Genomic DNA, 27,112 nt, shown 5'->3' with positions numbered 1-27,112 from the left:
GTTTTAAATCTCATAAGTATTAAAGTTATTTTGTTTAATAAAAAAAACATAACCAAGCTGTTACCATGAGAACCGTTTTCTTGGTGACGTCAACACGCATCGGCGTAGAGAGGTGACGTCGTTAGCATCCAGGAAGAGAGTTGCAGGAACGTTTGGACAACGTGAGTTCTTTGAGTTTTTCTACACAATTATTTAGTCCAGTGAAGTCATTACTGGACGGAAATATTAACAGGCTTTATCCCAACAACGACAACTTCAGTGAAGGTAGGCACACCCACACACTGGCTACGCATTAGCTTGAGTAGTTAGCTTAATGCTCCAAACGAGCTCACAGAATCATTGACTTAAACTCAGTTCAACTATGAACTGTTGTAACAAGAGCCGTTAGTTGCCAACGTTGACAAAGCAAAGCAGTTTGTTTCATGTCTATATACAACGTAAATAACATGTTTCTAGTCTTCCCTGTTTGTTGTTTAAAAGTCAACTACAACATACTATTATAAGTATGTTGTGGAAGTCGTATTTGCTTGTTGTTACTACAAGTTCCTCCTGGTTTATGCTCATGTCTTCTGTCTTTCCGCTAAATTCAGTGCACTTAACATGGCACTGAATAAGTCCATGCATCCCCGAAACCGTTACAAAGACAAACCACCGGACTTTGGTTATCTTGCCTCCAAATATCCGGACTTCCAGCAGCACGTGCACACCAGCCTCGCCGGAAAACCTGTGTAAGTACAAGAGACTGTACAGAGCCAATCCATGATCTCTAATCTCATCACTACCTTTATTATCCCTGGCCTCGTGCACAGATATTAATTTAGGATAAAAGAGAGTTGGATTAATGTATTCCTCATAATCACGACTCTGAATCTCAGAAAGCATGGCAGAGCATGGGGAAGCAGAAACATATGATTAAGGCACTACACTTATGTAGGTGTTTTCCAGACTTCCAATCACTCACGGAGATTTACACTGCACGACATTCACACACTGATGGTAGAGGCTCATCAGGTTGTAATTTCATACTCATTCACACACTGATGCCACTGCCTTTCAGAGGTATTTTGGGTCATCTTAACAACACATGCATAGTTCGGGAGCCGAGGAGCAAGCCACTGATCTTGTGGACTCAACCTGAGCCACAGTCGCCCCTACATCAATGATGGTTACATCATTAAATATCCAAATATAATGAGTATAGTACTATTGTAAATGTAAAATATTTTGAACACTTGCAGCATCATAATAATACAGTAAACATGGAGACATCGGTCCCATCTCTTTGAAAGCCCCATTATCATATAGCAGCATATAGTTGTACATAGTGTTAGAATGAAAATGGACTGGAAAAACACTATGCTGTATCTACGTATGTTTGTCCATATTGTGTGAACTATACTGAAGCAGTAAACACAAACAGGATGTCAGAGTGGAGCCCTGAGGACACAGTTCAGAGCGGCTCCAGCTGACTCAGTCTGATCTTAACTGCCCATTCAGCTTCTGGCAACAGCAGGACGACCAAGAAGCCTGGATAAATGATTAATGGAACCAACATCAAAAGATTTTTTTTTTCTTTTTACGCCGTCTCCTGTTCGCTGCTCTCTTTTTTTCATTAGGAGAGACTTAAAATAGTAAATGTGAGTGACAGTTTAAAAAGAGCTCCTATTTTACGAAAGGGTGAGTGTGTCAATCAAAAAGTGCCCTGTTAGCCTCTGTGTTTCACTTATCCGCCTGGATCCAACTTATAAGACTGGAACATGGCTTTTGAGTGGGTGTGTGTGTTTGTGTGAGTCTTTCCCGGCAAGATGCTGCTGAGAAGTCATGATGTGAAAAAGTCCAGGCATGAGAACAGGGGAGGAATATATCTGGTGGGATTAGTGCATGTTGATGCTGAGCAGTGTGAGCTCATGATTGCCTTGTTTAGTTTGTACGAGCAGATGTGGCGCTGATGTTTGCCTTTACAGAACTCGTCTTGTGTGCTAAGTGGTTCACAGTCAGTGATTTCCAGTTTTACACATAAAGTGGCACTAAATAGGAAACTCCAGGTAAATCAAAGTGGATATTTTTGCTCCTCTCATTCACAAAAAATGTTGATGTGGCAGGAAATGAGTTTGGAGGCCATATTTAAACCACATCATGGATTAATCGCAGTGGTGATCAGCCTTTACAACGGTAGGATTGTTTCACCTCAGTAAAGCAAGTGAAGCACAGGTGTAACTTATAACTATTAATTAATTAAAGGCTGCATTCCCTCCAGGTGTGACCGTATCAGGGTCTGTTATTGAGTATGGTGGTAGCAAGAGCGGTCAGTATTGTTATTACTTACACCTGCTATCTACCTGCTGTGACACGTTATAAGGTCTTAAGTGTATGAGTATAAGCAGCGACTACAGTTATCAGTACGGAGTAATAAGAATGAATCTTATTCTTGTGCTAATATGTTTGAACTTCCTAATGTGCTATTACACTAAGATGAATACTTTGTCATGAACGAAGTCTTTTATTTATACATGTTAAGCCCACTTCAGATCAATGATTCGCAACGCAAGAAAAAAGTTTTATAATGTGTGAATTGGTTAGTTGCAGAGCGTCTGAAGCCGTTGCGTGGAGTTAAGATTTGACTTGTCAAATCTTCAAATGCAGTTTTAGAACGGAATGATGTACCTATTTCACTTCAGCCAATCAGGAAACAGCATAAATTGGCGTATGCCCCCTGTCTCTGGCGCTGCAGTAGCCAAAGACGGCTCCAGATCCTCTCTTTCCAAACTCTCTGTCTTCGACGTTTATTAATCAAAGTTGCAGCTAACATTGTGAGCATGTCACTATCACTGTCATCCATGTCTTTTTATAACGATAACAGAAATCCAGCTGGATAATTCATGTAACCTAGGCCTAATACTAACATTATAGTATTAACTAACGTTATAGTATTAATGCAGAAGTAGTGGGGTGTGTCAGTGCGTCGTTGCTATGGAAACGGTCAGCTGTGTCTGTGTGCATTGCGTTGCTCTGATGTGCCCAGTTTTAGAACGTTTACGATCAGATGTCAGGGGATTCTTTTGGCAGTTGCATCCAGTCTCGTTGCGAATCGTTGCTCTGAACTGGCCTTTAGAGCTGTGATCCACCATGGTGACATTGCAGACAATTAAAAACTCCTATTGGACTGGATACAGATTTCTAGGTGAGGTCGGTAATTTAAACATTTCCTGCAGTTTTCAATTATTTTTATTCCATTCATGTATCACATGTGGGTGAAATAAAGGCCCCACCACATTTACGATTGCATTGTTGCAATTTCCTTTTTTCTTCAGTTTTCTTTTTTTACGGGGAAAGAGGCTTTTGTCGTCTACTGGATTTTTTTCAAGAAACACCATTTCCAACATATTGGCCCTTTTGGTAAAAACATGAATGGAAAACCCCCCAAAAAGCTTAATTAAGCAACACCCTGTAAATCTCATTAAATGTGCTGATGTAATGTCAGCTGCACATTCGTTATGTTAATCTCTTCTGGCTCGTCGTGTAGAACGTCGTCCATCTATATTACAGTCTACATCCCGCGAGGTTCCAGTCCCGCTACGGACCAAGCATGAAAATTGGGACTGGTAGCTGGAGAGCTGCCGTGTCATTTCCTGAGCACTGTCGAGGTGTCCTTGAGCAAGGCACTGAATCCCTCAATGCTGTTTGTGCATGTGTGTATTTCAGGCCTATGTGTGTGTAGCATGTTTGTAATAATAACGGAGTGAAAACATTGAATTTCCCCTTGGGGGATACCTTCTTCTTCTTCTTCTTCTTTATTGTGATGGTTAACATGACATAAAGTACAAAGCATTTAATAACTTAGGAGCACAGAGACTATTTTCTGAATGGGGCTTAAGATGGCATTTAGTTATTGTAAAATTTCCCTTAGCAATATTGTTATGCAGCTGTATTGCGTTTAAAAATGGGTCTGTTGAAAAACAAGTTGTAGTTATCTGTTCTGAATCTCCTGCACTATGTGAGCACTGGTAAAGAGACAACTCAAACAAAGCCCAACTTTAGTTAAGCACGTTAAAAATAGAACTTAAAATGTATTTTGGTAAATTTCTGCTCTAGTCTTTGGCAAAACATGTCTCCTTTCATGTTGTTGTTATTGTTGTCCTTCAAACAAAGCAGAGTCCTGATGCATGTACGAGCTGACAGTCATTGTGCGCCTTGGATTTGAGCTCTGCTGTTCATCTGTCAGACTGAGAGCCTCCCTCTTTGTTTGGGTGTTTCTGTAACAGGTAGCACGTCTGCTCAGTGAGGAAACCTCTTCTTATTGTCTGTGTTATGCAGATGAATGCGGACATGGTGTCGCTGCAGCGAGTCTGAACATCTGTGTGTGACGGTGAGCATATTGGTGTGGGCCGAGCCTTTGTGGCTGTGAGGTGGGCAGTCAATCATCTCATGCGGGCAAAGCGTGCATGTGTGGGCACGCTGTGAAACTCCACTTGATGTCCGTCTGTGACAGGTGTTAATTATCGGCTTGTAGTGTCTCGGTGTCTGACAGACAGACCGACAGGCAGACGACAAAAGACAAACAATGGGCTGGTAGTGTTAGGGCCGGACATCCAATGTGGAAATTGGATTAAGGCGATAATTGAATTAGACAACTCGAATTTAGACGACAAAAACAGACAGATATTAAATGTTAAATCTGTGCAAACAGGTCGACAATTTGCGGCAGAGTATGGTCGTCAAAAATCCAACAGTCTTCGGCCAGGCGGCCGGTCGGTAGCTATCCATACGCACATCAGATCAATATGAAGGTAGTTATATAGGCATTTGCAGTGGCATGCAGAATTTGCCCTCTTACAGCATTAGAGGTCAAAGGTCAAATTCTGTTGTCCTCAGCGTCATGAAAATGTGACTTATAGCTAGATTATAATCTAAGCTTTACAATGATATATGACTTCATGATATTCTGTGTATGTTACCCTCTTTTATTCAGGTCGGTCGGTCACATTGTGCAGATTTTTCACGTTTCAACTTCAAATAATCACCGACTTTGTGCCTTTTCTTTGTCACGTCTCTTCTTGTCCCTCCTCGGTCTTTTCCTCCACTTCCCAATCCACACTTCATGTGTCAAACATTGACTCATTAGGTGACAGTAATATTCCCCAAATTGATCAAATGAGGCTTTGATGGCACAAATTGCATTGATGATATTTATTAATCGAGTTTTTGTAGTTCCTTGAGGATTGTTGGAGCTGTAGTCTGGACCACAGTGCGGGCCGACATTGCCGTCCCTAGAGCCACACTGATAGTTTCGGCAGTACATCACTTTGGCTGAAGTCGGTTGCTGGTTCATTCTCCTGCTATATGAAGGGATGCACAGGATTTCCACTTTATGTGTGGTATCCGCTCTGTTAGCCGTCTGCAGAAATTTGGCTCCTCTTCCCCATCAGTCTGTCATTCCATCAGTGGAGGGATTAGCGGTTTTGTATTCCCCAATGAATTCATCTACTGGGTTTTTTAAGTATTTAAGCAGTGAGTTAGGGATGAGCGTAATCTTGGGGAGACACTCACGCAATCCTCGGGGGAGATATGTCCCCCTTCATTTGGGGATCGTCAGTGCAGAGGACTGATAGCGGTGGGCAGAGAGTCAGGCTCAGACCAGAGGCAGCCGCAGAAGAAATATGGTGGATGTAATTGGAATTGAAGTGAGGACATAATAAACCCCTAAACAGTCTGGATGTTGGTTTCTTTCAGTTTTCAGGGGAAGGAGAAGGGGGGCTGAGATCAGGAAGATAGAGGGGTGGGATTAGGAGGCGTGAGTGGGTATTAAAAATGCAACAGCCCGGGTGGAATTTAATTTGGTAGTCATATTTTTTATGAGCTGAGAGACGATCATTTGTGGAGGATTTTCACTTCTGTAATTAATGAAATGTTACATTTTCACACCAATTTAGTTCACATATATATAATTCAACACTTTCTTGGCAAATGAGGAGAAATGAATAATTCTGGCCTCTGACGCCAAGTTTTAAATTGATAAATGTAACCCTTTGACAATCAGCAGCACTTCCCTCACAGGGAAGCCCAGCAGAGCCATTACCATACAAACCTTTTTACTATCTGATGGGACAGAGGGGAACTCAAGGCCTCCGGTGGGACATTATTTTAACATATTTTACTTCCTAAATCTGCTGTGAAGCGGCGGTCAAGTGCTGAAGGACTTCTGTGTCACAGAACTCTGAACACCTTTTATCTGAAGAGCTGTGAATTATGAATCATATACTGGGTTGTGTCGGGGCTGGCCAAAGGGTTTAGATCAAATGGGCTTTCTTGAGCTGTCAAGAAGAGAGAACTTAAACTAAACATGATTGATTGTCGGTTGATTAGTAAGTGTGGGTGTGTATTTGTTTTTCCATGTTAAAGCAGCCGTGAGGAACGTTTATTTTGAGACTGTTTTGGTGCCCTTGGGGACAAAGCAGTTTGTCTTATCTCTTTGCTGATCCTGTCACGCGCGTGTCACTGTTCCTATTCTGCTTCCTTTAACTGTCTCATCACTGTGAAAATGTAAACAGGCTCTTTCAGTCCGCAGGGTGTACATTGCTTAAAGGGCCAGTTCGCTGATTTCCAACCTCAGTCCTATCATGCTATTATGGGGAGCTGATGCCGTTATGGTAGACGCACTTCCTCAATCTAGGACGCCCGCCTCCGATGTCATGTCTTGTTCAAAATCGTCAGGTTTGAAATGTAGACTTAAGTCCTGAAGATTTTTTAAGACGATCTACTGGTATATTCTCGTCGTATTTCAGATTCTGTACCGCTCTGAGCCATCGCCTGCAGCGAAAACGGTAGTATGGGCGAAACCACGAGCTGTTTGTACAACTTTCTCCACAGCTATGGCGCCAATTTCAAACATTGCTTCTATCGATTACAGAGAACACCAGCTTTGACTGACCGCGGCTTTATCCAGAATAGCTCCTTTAATTAGTTAAAGCCTGTGACAGGGATGAAAAATATTTGGTCTGATTTTAAATGTTTCAAATGTTGTATAAATAAATGTAAAGATAATTTAAAGACTCCACTAAACATTTATCCACCAAATCATAAACATAGACAATCAACATAATCATTCTATTTAGTAAAAATAATCAGCCAAAGTTGCTCGTTGCTTTTGCCATTTTTTTCCTCAGCATCAGCAAATCTGCAAATATCATAAAATGAGCTCAGAGATAATCAAACTGTCAGAGTAGCTCTGAAATCATGGTGACTTTTCTTTCTGCTCTCTGGACTCAAAATGTGTTTCACACTCGGAGAGAAAAATAAAAAAAGGAAACACCTGACACGAGAGAAAGAGTTGCAGCTAATCAGCACAAAATCTCTCCCAGCACACTCAGAGTGAGGGAGATGTACCTTGAAGGTCACCTCTCTGAGGGCGGAGACTGAAAGAGCCCGTGTATGTGTATGTGTGTGTATGTGTGTGTATGTATGCTTTCATTCTGATCATGTAGCGTGGAGGTGAGAGCGAGCTGTTTGTCTCAGCAGTAAACTCCTCTCCGGTCTAATGATGCTGCGTCTCCATCCTCCTGAAGAGTTTCCTCCCTCGCAGCACTTTCATCTCTCCTCCACCTGCAGACTCTCACTCCTCCTCCACATGGTCCCGTTGTTTTATGTCTGTATGAGCTGGAGTCGTCCGTCAGTGCAGTACACTGTATTCAGTCCCAACTTTTCTCATCCAGGTTTGTCCCTCACTGTTCCCCGTCGAACACATTAAAGTCGTAAGCACGCAGCGATATGCACCGACGTGGCAGCAGAGGCGTAAATCGCGGGCACGCTCACGCTCCGTCTGGCATCAGCCATTGCTCCAGCGTGGCCGGATTTGCGTGCTCTCCTCGTCTGTTCAGTAGGTGGGGTTGCCATGGAGATGTGGCATTCGCAGTGCTGCTGATGGGAGTGATCGGACACACACACACACACACACACTCATCAGGGGCTAAAAATAGAGGGCTGGCCTGAGCAGCCTCTCTCTCTGAATATTGATCCTTATCTAATGACGCCTCTGAGGAGAAATGAAAGAGGGCAGAAGATCTGAGAGCAGAAAAGATGAGAGAGGCAGGCCTTCATTTTGGAAACGAGTGAGCGTTATGCTGATGTATCACTTCTCCCTCATTAGTCTGGTTTCTCCCCAAAAGCTCAGGCCATTTTTACAGAGCCGGTTCCTCTCTCGCCCTACCTCCTCAGAGCAGCCAGGTGTTTCTCCGAGAGGTCACACTCTCCTCGGCAGCTGATTAAACTGGACCATTAACCTAATATGTTCATTAGCTGAAGAGACACCGGGTAAGATCGATGTCAGAGTCTACAGGTAAATCGCTCCTCATTTGTATCTGTCTCACACCTGGCTGCTCAAGGGCTGTTTGTCTTTGTTATCAGTCCTGAAAGAAGAGGTCAGATACAAGAAACACCTGAGCAAGGAGACACGAGCAGCGTTACTTTTGATAACTCGCATTTTCATAAATATTCAGATTTTTTTTAACCGTTTTATTCTCCTGTTGAAGGACGAGATTACTTGCTAAAAATGTGTTCAACCACAACTGTCTCTGAGCCGTGTGCTGAAACACGAACAGACAAATATTCTCTGGATTGACTCGGCTGTGCAACCAAACTACACATAGGAAACTCTCAATAAGCCTCACAAGAACAACATAAGCTGTAACTGTGGCATTGTTCAGGGATTTTTAGTCTTTAGTCAGCCGACAGTAGAGAAGATCAGAATTACAGAGAGATGAGGAATTGTGTGAAACTAAGCTCCCACGAACCATCTAAAGCAGGCGTTCCCTACCCCTGGGCCGCGGACCGGTACAGAGCCTTGGGTCGTTTGGTACCGGGCAGCGAAACCCAATAGGTGTCTGTGACATTCCAAACATACGTGGAGTCAGAACAGTTGCATGGGCTCTGCGAAGTGTGCAACCGCACAGGGCCTCGCGCCTCTAAAGACACTTGAAGACACAGCTGGAAAACCGTGGACCTGGCAACCCTGGCTACGCATCCCATTACGTGATATGAAACTTTGATTATGAAGCCTGATGCTCCTCTACAGCTCTGTGTTTATCAGTGAAATATATGAACTACACAGCGTATGGACATATGACAGCATGTGGAGACGAAGTTTATACTTTAACTGTGCGCGGAAATACGGTCAGATCGCAACGTTATTGAGTCAGGGGCAGAGCATGAGACACACACAGATCATATCTGCTCCTCACCTAACATCTGTCTCCTCCCCGCGCTCATGATAACTCTGATAAACTATGGCGTGGACCACATCTGGCTCATCTCATTCACAGCGTGTGGAGATGTAGTTTATGCTTTATAAAGGTTGTACATGGAAATACGGACAGATTGCAACCCTATTGCGTCAGGGGCAGAGCATGAGAGACACACACACAGATCGGTGTCGTATATGTAAATTCGGATAAACTGCTCATAGATCACACTCTGGATCATCTGTCTCTGACCCACGTCGTCTCTCCCTCTCGTCGGATCGTCCCGTATTAAAAACTAAGATGCAGTCTCCTAGTGACTTAACAGACATTTGTTTAAATGAAAATCTTCAAGATTATTTCTTTAAACACTTGAACACAGTATGTCTAAGTGTATGTTCTTTGTAATCCTAATATCAGTCGATTAATAAAGGCATTAAAACAACATTTTAACACAGAGCGTCTAATTTTAATAGCACAAGGCTTCAAGATAGAGCAGAAATGCAAAAGCTAGACCAGATCATTCTTAACATTTCAGTTTTTAATTGTGCTTTAGTGGAGCTAAATGCAACACAAAAGAACTCAAGCTTCTGCTGGACCACACCATGACATCATCCACCCCAGTGCTGAATTAGCCTCTTAAATATGAAAGCACTACACACTACTAGATTATTTATAAACGTCAACGCTGCATTTCAGCTTTACGTGCTGGACCTGAGAGTTGTATCTCCACATGTACCAGCTGTAGATATTTTCAATGTATTTTTTTTTTTTTGTAAATGGAATAAACTCACACCAAACCAGCGACGTGCCAGACGCTGCCATCACCGGGATGTGTCTAATTACATCTGCCAAGGTGTGAAAGCGCTCAGCAAAGCTTTAATTACACCTATCTCGCCCACTCGTTTTGTCTGCCGCGCTCGTGCCTGCCCGCGTGACAGCTGAAATCATTAAATGTGTCGAGAGGAAGAGACGGGAGAGGCGAACATGTGGGACCGAGAATCAGGAGTAAAATGTGGGAGGTCTGTGCAGCGTGGTAAATCTGAATTTCATTGTCATTAGCAGGGGATTGTTTGAATTGATGGGCTGCTTATCTCCCTATTGTCCTCTCTGTCTCTGTGTGTGTTGTGTGTGTGTGTGTGTGTGTGTGTGTGTGTGTGTGTGTGTGTGTGTGTGTGTGTGTGTGTGTGTGTGTGTGTGTGTGTGTGTGTGTGTGTGTGTGTGTGTGTGTGTGTGTGTGTGTGTGTGTGTGTGTGTGTGTGTGTGTGAAATGTAAAGTAATGGGGTTCAGTGCAGAGAGCCACAGAGGGTTAATGAAGTGCTGCATTAAGAGCAGTTTGGTAAATTGCTGTCAGGTCGCCTCAGTGGAAAAACTAAGAGGATCAGCAAGTGACTAAATTGAAATCATCCTTAAAGGGGATTCTGTGACCACATGAGCCTGGTTTATTTTGTAGCCTTGGCCATCATTTCTATCTGCAATAACAACTTTGTATTTAATGAGTTAAAAGCTGGGAAACATCTTTTGTGAAATCAGACGATCAGATGCTGCAACAAACAGAAGCGGTCTGAAGATTTTGCAGCTTCACAACCTTCAGGTTAAAATTAACTTGTGCAAACAATCTTGCAGGATACAATAAAGTCTCATCCCATGCATTTCAGGTTGGAGGTAACATATATTTTGTGTCGGTCCTGAACTCATGCAGCCCGTTTGTCTCTCTTCTAGTGTGAATTTCAAAGAGCCGGAGGCAGTGCGAGCGCTGACCTGCACCCTGCTGAAGGAGGACTTTGGTCTGACCATCCAGATCCCTCTGGAGCGCCTCATTCCCACCGTCCCCCTCCGCCTCAACTACATCCACTGGGTGGAGGACCTCATCCACGGCCAGAAGCAGCCACGCAGGGGCATCGACATCGGTACCATCCCTAATATATCTCTCATTAACTGTACATATCTCATTTTTAAGTTTCATCCTCACTTGGTATTTTATTGTTATTAAATAGTTTCCAAAGTTGGACCTCATTAAATCATGAATTTCTACCAAGCCTCAAAAACTATAACAAATAAATTATTACATTTCTCCATCAGCTTTTTTCAGGCTGCATCCAACTAACTAACTGCACAAATCAACAGCGCGAAGTTATTGTTCTTATGGATTATGATCTCAAGTAGCAACTAAACTTAGACAAACATGCAGAGCTGTATGGCCAGATAAAAAACAGCAGAGGAGAAGAGCAGTAGCTCTCGTTTGAAGATGATCAAGTTAAAATTCAGTGTAAAAAAACTACCCAAAAACATGTGGAGAGTTCAAGTGAGAGTCCCCCAGTTAATTAGAGTTTGAGACCCGCTGCTCCTGCTTATTCTCGCTGTGGCTGCCAGCGGCTCAAAGGAGCAAACAAAATGTCAGTTGGTGCTTCCAGCTGGTGCAGATGAGCCCAGTCATTCCCAGTGTTCCCAGCACTTAGCAGCCAAATCCCAGTCCACATGTCACAGCTTGTTTGTGGTTCTGTCTGTCAGAGAAAAAGCTGTGTGTCTTTGTTGTTGTGATTGTGCTACGTGTGTGCGTGTGTGTGTGTGTCCTCTTTAGGGCCTGGGGTCACTGATTGGTGACCCTGAATCTCTCTGTAAGCAGACTGAAGCTCGTTGATGGATCACCACCGGGTGTTTCTTTACTAACGGGTGCCACCTTTGTCCGAGTCAGGACTGCATTATGCAGCATGTCATACGTGAATAATTTAATAAAACCTGCCAGAGCTGACTCTTACTGTCCATCATTGTAACTTAAAGAAAGATAATTCTCCAGAAACACTCCCTCTCACGCTCTGGGACACACTTCCACTCATACAGTCATTTACTGAGGCCGGCTGAGGCTCAGGAGATACAGCTGGTTGTCTATTACAGCACTATTTAAGTGCAGTCCATTTTCCATTTCCATATTGTTTAATAAAAGTCATAACCATCCATCATCCCAGTTAATGCACACATACTCAAGCTGTGTGTGTGTTTGTATTCTCAGGCACTGGTGCGTCTTGTATCTACCCCTTGCTGGGAGCCACAATGAACGGCTGGTACTTCCTCGCTACAGAGGTGGACGACATCTGTTTCGACTATGCGACGAAAAACGTGGAGCAGAACAACCTGTCTGACCTCATCAAAGGTAGGTGAGGAGCACTCAGCCTGAAGAGCACAGGATCTCAATTATAATTTGTCGCAATTTTCAGAATTAAAGTATTTAAATGTCAAAAAGTAAGAACAAAATCTGCGACTTTCAAGAGCCGAAAGTGTTTGTGATAAAAGGTGAAAAGTATAAATGACCAACCAACTGTTCAAAACAGTCTTTTCCTGCTCTTCTGTGACAGTAGATTGCATAAAACAGTTGGCGGGTCAGAAAGAACTATTTTGATGCCGTTACACTTTTCCTTTGAGAGATCAAGTTAATCAAGAAAATTAACTGTGGATTAATTATAAATAAAATGTTTTTATTTGCAGCACTAGACTGTAATTATGAGTCCATTCAGATGAATATGTTTGTTGAATCGTAGCTCTAAGATGCAAAAAATCAATCAATCAATCAATCAAAACCGTCATTAAATGTTGCATCAGTTTGATGTCCCATTCATAATAAATGGTAATGATAATATGGTTGGTTTTCACATCTTAGTTAACTTCCAGACACTGTCAGAGTTTTTACATAGACTGTCAGGCCCAGTGGCAAAGATCATTTAAGGAGGGCTGACAGCCCTGTGTCAAAAGATATCCATGTTCCATTATACTGTATCTGTTTCCATATAAGCTGCCCTACAGTACCTGTAGTTAGATTCTTTCTGCCAGTGGGAGGTAAACCTTGGCCCGGGTGGACAGCGGGCTTACCATACTCTAATAGAAACCCTGCTTTCTTTGGTCAGAAGAAGCTTAAGTTACAGTGTCTCACAGTGCGATCTGTGGTCACAGTTTTAGACTTTCTGTCATGATTGTCAACTATAGCATGCAAAATCTTGCGGTCATGCCAGAAATACCTAATCTATCCACCTCACACGCCTTCCTCTTCTCTGTCGTAGTTGTCAAAGTCCCTCAGAAGACTTTACTGATGGACGCCTTAAAAGAAGAGACAGAGATAGTTTACGACTTCTGCATGTGCAACCCTCCTTTTTTCGCCAACCAGCTGGAGGCAAAGGTAAGAGTTTCACTGCCTTTAACACGTCCTGACTGATTACAATCCAAAGTCTTCATTGAACATGACTGTTTGGCTCCTCGAGCGTAAACAGCACTTGTTGACCGGCCTGAGCGAGCCTGTCACAAAACACTATTTGTTTACACGATAGTAACAGTCTGCTAATAGGATTTAATCTTAATCGCTGTCTGTCTTGTGGCTTCTCTGCAGGGGGTAAACTCCAGGAACTCACGGCGACCTCCTCCCAGTTCAGTGAACACGGGCGGGGTCACGGAGATCATGGCGGAGGGGGGAGAGCTGGAGTTTGTCAAGAGGATCATTCATGACAGCCTGCAGCTCAAGAAACGCTTGCGGTGAGGAAAAGACTTTGACCTTCAAAATAAAACGTGACGTTTTTTCTTTTGGTGTGTAAGACCAAATCCATACCGATCATATCAGGCCAAATCATAGAGAGAATATTTAAGTATCAGAGTTCGGAACAGGCAGATGGATGAGAGAGTGCTGCAGTTTATTTCCTCTTTGAAGAGCCTCTGAGAGGTTTAAAGGGCCGCTGAGAGCTCCAGTGAAGAGGAGACGCCACGAGGTGAATCGTGCAGATGGGTCGCTGCACATTGATGGAGCTGTCACCCAGAGTTGGTTTAATGATTTTGGCAAACCCTCAGCCTGCGCTGTATCCGGGAGCCCACAGGGAACAGCTGTGTTTGGGTGGGTGGTGCTGTAGGGTGGGGGGGTGTCTCCAGTGGCCGTCACTTTACCCTCCCCAGTTACCCTGGCTGTCACTGGGGCAGCAGAGTGAGACTGGGAGAGCGGGAGCTGCAGAGTGCTGCTATTAAAACTGATTAGACATGCCACACCTGCTCGGCCTCCTCCTACAGGGGGAGCACCGTGTGTGTGTGTTTGCATAAAACGTCAGTGGAAAGACGAGCAGCCCTGAGAGGAATCTGATCTCAACACCTGCCTGCTCTTGCGCGGTTCTGTGTTACACTCGTGTAGCGAAGACGAGTCGAGTCTTATTAAACAGGTTTGAGGCTCAGCCAAACCAACCGGAGCTGGCTGTCACTCCCAAAAGCATGCTGGGACACCAGAGCCACCAGGTGTCCATGGAAACACCGCCAGCTTCACCGATTGGTCCTTTGAGATGCTCCACACCACCCCGCCCTGCTCCTCACTCCCTCTTTTCCATTGAAGTGTAATTACTGTCAGAATGGGCACGCCGGCTCAGTTTCCAGTTTAAAACACATCCACAGCTAGAAATGAGGTAATACTCCTCATTTATCAGCCATTGATATGAAAATTAGCACCTCTGGTAATAAGATTGTAATCACACAGCCGTGCTCCAACATGTGAAGAGATGATGAAGGGTGAATATGGATACTGAAGCAGCTGCACACTTTGGAATGTTTGAAAAGCCGCCGGTGGTGGTGGGGGGAAGCCGTGGAGCCGCTCCTCCCCACTGTGACGAAAAGTGGGGAAACATCTGTGAATATTAGAGCTGTTTAATATTTCATAGTGACAACTGAGACTGACACGCTGCTCTCCCCGCCCCGTCACCCCTCTGGGCATCTTCATACCTCCCTAACCTCATTACAAATCATCATCCTTTGTCAGTGTCACTTAAAAATCTGTGTTGATGATGTGATTTCAGCGGTAGGAGTCGGCTGTAGGGGAGAGATACGGCTTTTTACAAGGGCGTTGGTTCTGAACACAAGTCAGTGGTTCAGTGGATCCTGCACTTATGTACATTTATATGCATGTAGAAAAAGCTGTTTATTTGGGCCATAACTGTGTTAGTCTTTGTAAATAAATACATGAGCCCATTTGACAGAGGCCCTGTATTTAATGATTATGGATTTATGATGATCTTGAGGTTCAATTCCAGAAAACATGAACTGGAGCTGTAACGATTATTTGCATTATTGATTAATCAGTCGATTACTTTCCTGATCAACTGATGATCCTTTAGTTTAAATAGTGATGCCAGTCAAAGCCCAAGGTGACTTCTTCAGCTTCTTGTTTTGTCTTCAATCCAAATAAGGCTGTAACTGTCGCATATTTGATTAATCTGGCAATTATTTTCACGATTAATATTCTCATATCATATCACAGCGTCTAAAGTGAACTCTTCTGTCCAACCAGCTGTCATAAATGACAAACAAAAGCAGTAAATCGTCACATTTTAGAAGCTCGGGCGGCTAATGTTTCGTATATTTGGTTGAAAATGACTAAAAGGATTATTATATTATCAAAATGCACGGTAATTTATTTTCTCTCAATCGAGTAATCCATTGTCTGATCATTGCAGCTGTTATCCAGAGATGTTCAGTGTGCAATACCATGAAAGAAAAGCTCCCAAATCTCACATTTAAAAAGCTGCAACCAGATACATTTTGAAATTATTAGAATCGTTGCAGTTTATTAATTATTAATTGCTAAATATAAATAAATAAATTACACAAATCATGAAGAAGAGGCTAAGGTACATTTTTCAGGCCTGAGTGAAGCCTGAAATCTTCCCCACGTGCTGCATACAACACCAAAACCCCCTAAAAGAGGTGGAGGATGTGTGTTATGAATGCACCGATGATATCAGCCATGTTGACAGATATCGGCCCATCGCCAATAAGGTGGCATGCGCTGATGTTTTTATTATTTAACTGCTTTAATTGTGCTGTCCATTTAATTGTAACAAAAGTATGTTTTCAGGAAGATTTTTGTTGTGCCATGTAAGCACTGAAAAACAACGACCAGGTGGTTATAAAACAGGCCAAAGAAGCTTTTCAGGCAGTTATTTATGAAAAACTATAATTTTTATGTGAAAGAAGTTTGAATAAAAAGATTTATTGGGATTTTGAAAGATTGAATTCATGCTTTCTCAAAGAGTGTGATGAAGGCCTGAATATATATACTTTTTATAATTAAAGTTAATTTTGGCCCCTTATTCAGAGGAGGGCATTAATAACTACAAAAATTACAGTTATTGAAAAAAACATCGGTATTGGCAAAATGATTGTTTTAAACATCGGTATGGGCCCTGATTTTCTCAATTGGTGCATCCCTACTAATTACTTTTTGCTACCGAATTAGAGAATATTGCTGTTACTGCACGTTTTGATCAGCACAGAGCTTCTTTCATCCGACTTTTAAATGTTAACAGAGATTTTCGATCAAATGCACCAATAAAAGTAAACAAAACAAAGTCTCCATCAGCGGTAAACTGACCCTCTTTGAGTTTGTGTAAACAGTCATATTCTTAACATGTGTGCTGCTCAGCTTCAAATGAAGTCCAGTTAAGACTAAACAAACCCTGACATGGTTTGTTTAAATGTTCCTCCCTCCAGACTGAATCCCTGATGTGTTTATCCCTCCTCCATCTTTCCCAGCTGGACTCTACTGCTCTTATTGATCAGCACCAACCTTATCTCTTTATTGCACAGCAGCCATTATTGATCCGGCCTTCGCCAAAGACGACTTCAAAACAGCTTTTCCTCCACTGTGACTGCGCACACCCAGATGTTTTCCCTGTCTCTCATGTTTCACTTTGCTCCTCATTGCTCCCTGAAGCTCACCTCTGCTCCTCTTGATCTGTGCTTGGCAGTCAGCCGCTAAGCTAACACAGCGACACACAGCTGCTTAATATGGATTCTTCTTTTTTCTGCAGGTGGTACAGCTGCATGTTGGGGAAGAAATGCAGCTTGGCACCTTTGAAAGAGGAGCTGAGGAAGCAAGGGGTGCGTAGTAACCAAAGCAGCACACACACATCTGCATCCACAGCTTGTGATCTCAGTGCAGGGAGGAGCCCCCTCTGTGCTGAGTTTGATAACCGCTTGTTAAAACAATCTTCGCCTCTCCCCTCAAATCTTCAGTCTTCTGGGACTCAGTATTGACTCTCGACGCAGACGCTCATCGCTGTCAGGGCAGCAGTTACCCAGAAAAATACAACACATCAGCTCTTTCTAATATGCCAGCTAAGCAGCGTCACAAACGAGCCTTGACTGAGCTGATTTCTGTTTGCAGTGCATGACTGCATCACACGGCACTCTGTAGCTAACATGCATTAGCGTCATTAGCCTAACTAATAGCCCAGCACATGACTCCTGACTGCTGCAGGCCTCTGGTCCTGAGCCCGTCACTTCCATCCCTCAGACCTCCTCCAGAGGTTTCAGGGTGCTGTCGCTGCTCATCAGGGTGAGTGCAGGCTTGGCTAACGTCCAGAAAACCTGTGCCTTGTTTTAAAGTGAGTGTAAACAGAAACCCAGCCTAATTAATATGCTAATGCTTTTATCACCCATTACTTGATCTTCTCTCCAGCGTCCCCTCATCTTCTCTCTGTGTTTTTTTTTATTTAGCAAATGTGAACGTCTCAGATACAGAGCTCCTCGACCTCTGACCTTTTATCTCAGTGACCCTCTTTCTCCTATTTACTGAAGCAGTCCTGAGAGACGGGTAAAGTGCCCTGTTAGCAGAAGGGTTTTCACACCAAATGTGTGTCATTTTCTCACCACAGAACTCTGTTTTTTCACCCACAATTAGAGATGTCAAAGAGCTCACTGAAGCCAAAACTCACAGCCGTTTACTTTAGACTGTTGATTCTCGGTCTGTTGAAAAAGATTTGGTTATGTAGCGCTGCTTTACATTTAATCACATACTTTACATATCTTAATCCCAAAAACTCAAAACAGCGAGGTGCTTCAGGGGCTGCAGCTGTTAAATGTTTCAATTATACAGTAAAGCTATAAGGTGTTGTTATTGCATGTTGATTCTATGGGTGTAGATTTTTCTGTCAGTGTTGATTGATTTGGATGGGGGACTTTAATTTCTCTGTTAAAATGATAAATTATTAAAATGAACCGTAGCAGGGACGCAGCCGTATTTGTAATATTTAACATTTTCATTTAGATAAATATCTGTTAAGTCACGATCTATCGCTGAATGAGGTAACACTATGGTGATTGATCCTATGGCCCGCTGATGAAAGCCTTTGCATTTGTAGTATATAGTATTATTACAGACTGGGTGTCTGGTGCGACTTTGGCAGAAAAAATCACAAGCGGTGCCCAGTTAGTGACGCGTTTTCCATCACCCAGCAGTGGTTGGTCTGCCAGAGAGGGTAGGCGGAGCTAAGCGGCTGCTCTTCCGGTCTCTGCAAGTGTTCCAAGTAAACAGTAATCTACTATGGCTGAACAAACAAAGACAAGATCGATGACTACAGATACAACTTAAAAAAATAAGTGACAATCCAAAAAAAAAGAAACAAACTCGACGCTCAGTTGAAGGCAAACAGTCTAAAAAGGAAAGTGAGTCAGCGAGGAAAATCAAGAGTAACAATCTCTGATCCCATCGACTATAGTCTGATGACGATACAGCCTCTGGGGACAGAGGGAACATGCCAGGTCATGTAGCCGGCAGTTAGCGATAAACGATTTCTAGTCAAGACTACCTTTTCCGTGTGCTGCATTGTTTACAGATGTCAGTTTATAGAGATTAATAAGAAGCTAAATCGTTGTCACATAGCTGCTGATGGGAGCCGGGATGGCATTACTGCGCATTACAATCCGCCTACTTTTTCTCTCCTCACGGACCGTTTTTCCTGCACATGCCACAGCCTGCTGATAAGTCAATTTTCTGCTTTGTGCAGCTTGCATCACAGTGACTGTTTCTTTTTTCTCAGGTGCCTAAAGTGACGCACACAGAGTTCTGCCAGGGCCGCACCATGCGCTGGGCGCTGGCCTGGAGTTTCAATGATGACGTGATTGTTCCGGTGAGTTTGCAGATTTTCTTTTGTCCCTCTTTGCCTACTTGCCTGAGATGCTTCGATGCTACAAATAGACCTGACCTTTAGCACCATTAGTCAGTATACAGGTAAGTAATCTTCACACTGTCGGTCATTTTGCCCCTTTAACGTCTCCTCTCCAGCTGATAGATGTTTCCAAAACCCCTCCTCAATTATGCAAAACCTCTGCAGACTTTATCCTCTCTCCCTCCAGCCCTTTTCCATTAGACGCTCTTATTTCTTCCTCTGGGGAGATGTTGATGTGATTTTTAACATGCTGTATCCAGGCAACAGTCACCAGGGCAAGGACTGCGTGCGTACAACACTGAACCATTGTCTCGTCTGGACAGTGAGAGGGCTGCGGATAAACAGAAAGCAGGGACAGTAAAAAAGCCAAAACAGTTAAAGGACTAAGAGTGATGTTGTTGTGAGGACAGGGTAAAAGATGGAGGCGGTGTGGAGGCTGAGAGAAGGGGACTGTCGTGTTGTCGGTCTCCACTTGTTTTGGCCTCTTCTGCACGAAAGCAGTTGAGCAGAATGATCGGCCTACATTTCCTCCTGCAGCCCTCCTCCTCCTCCTCTTCATGCACATCCAACATCATTTACACTTGCCATCATTGTAGGGCAGACCCCTCCAGCGTGTGTGTGTGTGTGTGTGTGTGTGTGTGTGTGCATGGTCACATGACAGAAGTTTCTGCATATGTAATTCCACACATGGTTGACTTCCTAATTCTGCCTGCATGCGTGTGTTCCTATGGATGTCTGGTGTATAAGAATGAATGTATGCGTGTGTATGCGTGTGTGGGGGTGCTCATTAATGTTACATATAGACTTTAACATATGTGACATGCAGGCTACTCTGACCTACTAAACCCTCTTATTACCAGGTCAGCCTGCAAACTACAATTACCACCATTACCTTACCTTACATCTTCTCTTCCTCCTGGTGTGTTTCTACTTTATCGAACCAGACAAGTGACTAATTGTCTTCTTCAGGGACACTGCAGAAAAAAAAAACACATTTCTTAAAGCTACAAAATCAATAAATCAATTAACTTAAACTTGAACTTTAAAATGAAGAAAATCCTCAACAGTAGCACACGTTCAACAAATACTACAAATATTGCTCAGACATTTACGATAATTTAAGAAGTAAACTGTTAACTTTCTGTACATAAAATATTTCATTATAACTCTCAAATGATTGGACAACTTTCCATTTAATCAGTCTTTACTTTTTTCAGCTTTAAAGGGGGACGAGCACAACACCCAAATGTCAGAGCTTACTGTTATTATTGGAATTGCATTATGGGTAAAGTAGTTCTGAAGTGTCGATCTTTTTTTTTAAAGGTTTCCAATGCTAAATCAATGGCGGTCTCTTTAAACTCAATACCTTCTGGCTTTTTGTGCTGGAATACGTTTCTTTATCTTATGGCCTCTTCAATGTACCGATGTGTTTTATGGTTGTCCTGGTTACAGTACATTGTCCCAGGAAGACTAGTTTAGTGCATCTCGAGAACATGCGGATAGTTTGGCCACAAGGTTGCCAGCTTTTGCTTGGGTGAGACTTTTAAAGGTGGAATAAGTTTCTTTTTATAATCGCTTCTTCTTACTAATTAGAAAAAGATGCAGTAGATGCATTAAAGGGAGTTAATTTGGAGTGCAAGAAACCATCTATTTTCCTCCGCTTGTCCCGGGTCGGGTCACGTTGGTAGCAGGCTAAGCAAGTTGACCCAGACGTCCCTCTCCCAAGCAACGTTTTCCAGCTTCTTCTGGGGGATCCCGAGGCGTTCCCAGGCCAGGTGGGATATATAATCCCTCAATGAGCTCTGGGTCTACCCCCGGGTCTCCTCCCAGTTGGACGTGCCTAGAAACCACCTGAACCAACTCAACTGGCTCCTTTCGATACAAAGGAGTAGCAGCTCTACTCCGAGTTCTCTGTGAGATGTCTGAGCTCCTTACCCCACCTGTAAGGCTGAGCCCAGCCACCCTGCGAAGGAAACTCATTCCGGCCGCTTGTATCTGAGATCTCATTCTTTCAGTCACTACTCGGAGCTCATGACCATAGGTGAGGGTTGGAACGTAGATCGACTGGTAAATTGAGAGCTTGGCCTTATGGGTCAGCTCATTCACCACCGGTCCGGTACAACGCCTGTAATACTGCTGAAGCTGCACCAACCCGTCTGTCAATCTCACGATCCAGTGCAAGATTGGGGATGCAGATACAGAATCCAGAAACGCAGCCATAAAGATGGAGACTGTGCACAGTGAGATAAGAGCGCATGCAGACTGAATAAAAGAACTAGCAGAGGGAATAGATGCGTCGTACCATCAGGCTTTATCTGAGCCCTGAGGCGTGTTGTTGCTCACACAGGCCTCTGGCAGGATGGGGGGAAGTAAAGGTCCAGAGTTCAGGGTTTTGGGACTCGAGAGTGTGATTTACAGTGTTTGCCCGAAGGTGAAATCTGCAGCATTTTGTTTCTCCATTTTCTGCAACTGCGTGTGTGTACGTGTGTGTGTGTTTGTTGGTCAAGATGGATGATTGAATGACATTATATCTGGAGAGAGCAGCTCTTATCAGACCTAATGCTTTTCCTGTGTCTAGTTTTCAGAATGAGGCCAGGCTTTTATTGTGAGGTTGTCATTTACCCACATCGTGTGTGTGTGTGTGTGTGTGTGTGTGTGTGTGTGTGTGTGTGTGTGTGTGTGTGTGAGAGCATGCACTGAGGTGAGAGTGGGTAAGTGGGATTAATAATGGAGTGAAAGAGCAGCCGAGTCAGAAGAGGATGTCGTCAGTGAAGAGGTGTGTGGATGTAAAACTGACTACATGTGGTTTAAATTCTTTGTGTACAGATCGTTGTTTGTGTCCATGCAGGTCGACTGTGTGTTTTGTGTTTATGAACTGATGTATTAGTGCAAGAATCTGTGTCAAGGATGCTGCGTACAAAGAGACGGGTTCGGCTTGATGGATTTTATTGATTTCCTCTCCTTGTACAATGAGCTGCAGGGCCCGCAGAGCGCGGAGGAGAACGGGGGGAGACGTCTGTGAGAAACAATGAAAGAAATGAAAAGACGCTCTAACAAGCAGCCAGACGAGGCGGCTTCCATTGTCAACCCATTAATTAAATATGTCCGTCTATTCTTAACATGCATTTTAAAAGGAGCGACGTTTAACTTATAATCAATAGATGATCAGGACTGAAAAAGCTTTTACCGGGAAAGAAGATGCTTTTTTTTGGGTGAAAATACATCAGAATTTTAAATCATACAAACTATAAAAGAATATAAAGTCTACTGATGCACTAAAATGATCGAGTAATCAAAACTTGACTCAGTGCAGCCGTGTGAAGGTCACGGCGTGCTCCTTCCCGCAGCTGTTTGTAGGTCAGTCGGCCATGCTGTCTGCTCCGTCACAGCACAGTGCGGGGCTGCAGACCCCCGCTGTCTCCCCACTCTCAGTCACTCTGCAGTGACTTTGGGAGTGCTGCATGGACACGTCGGCTGCAGTGGGCGCGTAGGGGACGATCACTGCAGAGCGTCTGTTGTATTCAGACACAGTAACGACCTCCACCGCCATCACAGCGTGACATTAGAGGGGATTAGAAATAAAAGAGCCGTGTTTAATTCAAGGCAGGTTCAGGTGGCGTGCGCATGGTTTGAGTGCCCTCTTGTGGAGTGAAGCGAGCATGCACTGTTGGAACTGTTCAGCACAGACACTCCTCACAGCTTTGAGTATCAGCTTTTTTATGACCACACCCACAAAGGTACACAATCAATCATCTTTGATTGCTGCAATTGTATGTTATTGTCTCCCCGTTTTTGTCGGCTGTTGTTAGTAACTGCATATCAGCTGATAGGATAATGGAGGCAGCTTTTATGTGTATATAAACATTAATCAGCCACAATGTTAAAACAACCTCCCTCATATTGTGACAGTCCTCCTAATGCTACCACACCTGCTCTAAACCGTCACCTCCACATAAATGCAAGGACCCAGAGTTTCATGTCAGAACCCACAGTATCTCACTACCTCTGCTGGCTCTGGTTCTTCCTATACTACATCCCGGTGCCGTCTCCTCCTCAGGCAAACACTCGCAGGCAGCCATTGATCCACATGGTGTAAAAGAAAATCTATTTCGACCAGGCCACCTTCTTCCATTGCTCCGTGGTCCATCTCTGATACTTCTTGTCCATTGTGTTTGAACTTTTTGGCATCAGGATCCAGCAGTTGAGGGTCGCTGTATATTGAGGTGTCGTAAGACAAAAGATAGTAGTTCCTGTAAATGTCACAGAACTCAGCAGTCAAAAAGTAATGTGATAAAAATAAACAGACTTTATAATATTCAGCTGTTAAATTAGGATTAGGAGAACATTTAACTTAGCTACTAGTTAATAAAACTGTCCATTCTTGTCCGTTATTAAATCTTAAGTAATTGCCTTATTTGAGGTTCTGGATCTTCACAGATACATGTGAGATGTCTGACTGATCGAGTGGTGTAAATGAATGAATGATTTTTGTTTGAGTGCAGAAAGAAGTCCACATTGATCTGTGTGTGAACATCAACCCTTCACTGCCCTCTGTTGGCAGCCTTGCCTTGGACACAGTTATTTTTGGAGCACTACAGTGGCTGAGGTCACGTCTAGCCTCTGATGTGGAACGTCTGTAAATTTTTTGACGTTATCAAAACGACGACTTTGGTTTCTTTACCAGCTGTTTCGACTTGTTTGGAACTTAAAAACATTTATCAGAAGAAAAGAGTGAATAAAAGAGTGGACCAGAGAGGAGAAAAAAGTACCAGTGCAACCAAAATGAGATGATTGAAGGGAGAAACATACATAAAACATGATCCCACAACTGAGCAAGAACAGCATTAAATGAGCTGTAAATATGTTCTGGTGAAGGCGACAGAGTATCAGTGATTTGTAATCTCCAGAATGTAAAACTGTGTTTTCTTTGGCCTGAACTCAAACTTCCCCTCTGTTGTCATTTGTAATTTACCAGAGTGAATATTTTCATACATATTTCAGTATGAGTCTTATCAGGCCTGTTGACTGAGGTACCACAGGTATCTTCAGTATTATTAACGTCACCCACACAGTCCTATCCTTCATCTGTGTGACCCTCTCTGTTGTGTTAAGATTGACCTTTTTAACTGTTTTACTTTGTGTTTGGTCAGATTGGTCTTTGTGTCCGACTCTTTTATTAATTTTCTCCTGTCCTTCTTTGATTTCAGTCTCCTCCCAGTAAGAAGCGCAAACTGGAGAAGGGGAGGAAGCCGCTGTCCTTCACTCTACCAGAGGCGGGGCTTAAGGAGCTCCAGGTGAAGGCCAAGGCTTTGGGCTGCACCGCCCGCGGCCCTGTGGACAGCGTCGCTGTTCTGCTGGAGAAAACCCTCACTGACCTGCGGGTGAGCTTTAGGATCGGCTGACCATGCACAGTTATCAGAGAACAAAAAGGTTAACCATAGATGGCCTTGTGGTACGCCTGGGTTGGACAGTACTGGTGCTTACATATTCTGTCAGCTTTTCTGTGACCCTTGACCTCTGTGAGGCACTATGCAAAGATTTAAACAGTTGTAATTTCTCTCCCCAAGATAACCCTGTGACAAAAATGCTTTAGAAGAATCCAGTCCGAAGGAGAAAGCTCTGTTTGAGTGAAAATGCACCCACATTGCAATGAGGAAGTAAAAGAGAAAGTGGTCGAATCAAATGGAATGTAGGACGTTTAAGCCATAAACCAGATGTTTCTGTGGCCGATGTTTGTGTAGATCTCAGCAAAATAGTCAACAGTTTGCTTTGTCAGCTTTTACTTTAGCAGAAGCAATGGATTTGTTTAATACGCCATAAATCTCCTAAAAGCCTCATCATATGTCTCGTGTGTGCGGTTCTGCAGGTGCTACACAAACGTGTCCCGTGCAGAAAGCAGGAGCAGAGCCTCTTCCTAACAGCTGCGGAGAACACGTGGATCCACGGACGTCAGAAGCGGCGTGAAGGGGCACGTCAGCTGCGAGAGCTTCCCAGGGCGCCTCACTGTGCAGGAACCAGCTCTCAAAGCACTGTGGTCACAGCTGCTCCCAACACACCAGCATCTCAAAACCAGACTGTCTCCACACAAAACACCCAAGACGACAGCACACAAAACAACCAAACTATGTCTGAACAGGAGCTATCTGCAAAAGAGACGAGTAAAGATGAAACACAGAGCGCTGCTGGAGAACAAAAAGAGGTGTCAGAGAGTGCATCGGGCGGAGATGTGGACATGGAGTCCTCTACAGAAGCAGCACAGGATACTGGCCCAAAGGAAGCGCCTGCTGCAGCGAGTGAGCCGCCCTCTAAGCGACCCTTGAGCCCGGTGGCAGTAGAACACTTCCTGTTTAAGTGTCTGCTGAATGTAATGCCCGAGGAGAGCGATGTCCTGATTGAGATGCACTGGGTCGAGGGTCAGAATAAAGACCTGATGAACCAACTATGCACGTACCTGAAGAACACACTTTTACGGTCTATTGCAAAGCCCTAAATGATCAGAAAAAACAGGTCATTTTTTAAAAAAAGAAAGCAGTTTATTCAGATGATCCAGACACACACACACACACACACATTACTGTTAGGGATGTTTATTGAGTGCCTGTATGTTGGGATGTGTCTTTTTGGACAGTTGAATTGAGACAGCTACTGAGAGTTCTCAGTGTTTGATTTTCTGTGACTTATTCCAGCAGATAAAACATTTGGTTGCCATTAATACAGACATCTTACTTTCTTGTACTTGTACAGTTTACCTTTTGAGGTAGTGCATACTGTACATTTTATATTTAGTGCTCAAATATTGCAATAAATTTACTTTTTTTTTTTACCAAGTTTGCTTCGTCATGCTTCCTCTTTTATACATAGTGAAGCACCTTTGGTCTGTTGTTTATTAATGAAAGACGTAGTACCTTCAAACGTCCACAAGAGGCCAGTGTATGTGTTTCTTCTTTAAGGGATTATTCCACTCATTCTTTTTTTATTAGAGTTAAATCCTTTTATTGCTGTTTTATTAGACATTGTATGAGTGAATTACACATTGATCCCCACACAGCTGACAGTTGGCACTTATTAAATTTACACCCACCATATAATTCAGGATGTTCCTGGAGCTATTTCCTGTGCCTGGAGAACAGTTAGTATTGTGGTCCACTATTATTACTCTGTAGTAGACGACTTACTTCCTGATCAGAGCTGACTGAATAACAGGAAAAGATACCTAAATATCCAGGGCTGTGTGTATGTGCACATTCATTGTTGGTGTGTAGTAAGCTGAAACGGTTCCTGTATGATCCTGACTGTGTCGGGACTTTGACTCCACCATCCTATATGTGTGAGTCATGTGAGAGCAACAGCAGAGTTAAAGGAAGCCCTTCAGTGTCCTTTAGTTGGATTAGGCTACTGATAATGTAGATTTTAAATCCCCTTCTTTTGATATCGTGTGATTTTGGTGATTTTTTTAATGCTTAAAACCCCTTCAGCTTATAAAGAAGTTTAATTCATGAGAAAACTGCAACCTTATAACTGTTGCTGAAATATTGAGCTGATGTAAGAAATAATTATATGAATAAATGGACTACGGCTGGAATAATAGGCTGATTAATCAACTAACTGACAGGAAATTAATCTGATCGGGGAAAAATTCCCACACATTTGCTGGTTCCTGATTCTCAACCGTGAGAATATGCAGTTTTTAAAAACTGTTTCACAACCTGTACAGGGAACATCTGTGGGCTTCTGACTTTAAGTTAGACAAAAAAAATATTCATGTTAAGATGTCACCTTGGCCTATGTGAAATCGCAAATGACTAACATTATAGAATAAAGAATCAATTCATTATAAGAAAGTAGAAGATGGAATAATCAATATTGAAAATACTTGTTTTTAACTTTTTGATTGTTTTCTTAATTATCAGAAACTACAG

General features: G+C 43.2%; 1 protein-coding gene across 2 annotated transcripts; it reads left to right on the top strand.

The window, feature by feature from the left end:
* Positions 1-118: 118 nt before the first annotated feature.
* mettl16 (methyltransferase 16, N6-methyladenosine) lies at positions 119-25,752 on the top strand. 2 transcript variants are annotated; one of them, XM_069668775.1, is made up of 10 exons: positions 119-161; positions 591-728; positions 10,954-11,141; positions 12,242-12,382; positions 13,284-13,399; positions 13,607-13,749; positions 17,055-17,124; positions 19,065-19,154; positions 24,401-24,574; positions 25,060-25,752. In XM_069668775.1, the coding sequence occupies exons 2-10, from the start codon at positions 601-603 to the stop codon at positions 25,681-25,683; spliced, it is 1,674 nt and encodes a 557-aa protein (XP_069524876.1). In that variant the 5' UTR covers positions 119-161; positions 591-600; the 3' UTR covers positions 25,684-25,752. The 2 variants fall into 2 exon arrangements, with proteins under 2 accessions (XP_069524876.1, XP_069524875.1); XM_069668774.1 differs by having other exon boundaries at positions 149-264.
* The last annotated feature ends 1,360 nt before the right edge of the window (positions 25,753-27,112 follow it).

Source organism: Semicossyphus pulcher, unplaced genomic scaffold (assembly GCF_022749685.1).
Source record: "Semicossyphus pulcher isolate SPU_LCO1_2020_fin unplaced genomic scaffold, fSemPul1.0.p SCAF_19, whole genome shotgun sequence".
NCBI classification, from domain to species: Eukaryota; Metazoa; Chordata; class Actinopteri; order Labriformes; family Labridae; genus Semicossyphus; species Semicossyphus pulcher.
The sequence above is the reverse complement of the archived record's forward strand: the minus strand, read 5'-3'. Positions and strand labels throughout refer to the sequence as shown.

Excerpts from the sequence above, each read along its gene's own strand:
- mettl16 (XM_069668775.1), top strand. The coding sequence starts at position 601 with ATGGCACTGAATAAGTCCATGCATCCCCGAAACCGTTACAAAGACAAA. Across the intron at positions 729-10,953 it reads AGCCTCGCCGGAAAACCTGT|TGTGAATTTCAAAGAGCCGG; the intron begins GTAAGTACAAGA and ends TCTCTCTTCTAG. Across the intron at positions 19,155-24,400 it reads ATGATGACGTGATTGTTCCG|TCTCCTCCCAGTAAGAAGCG; the intron begins GTGAGTTTGCAG and ends CTTTGATTTCAG.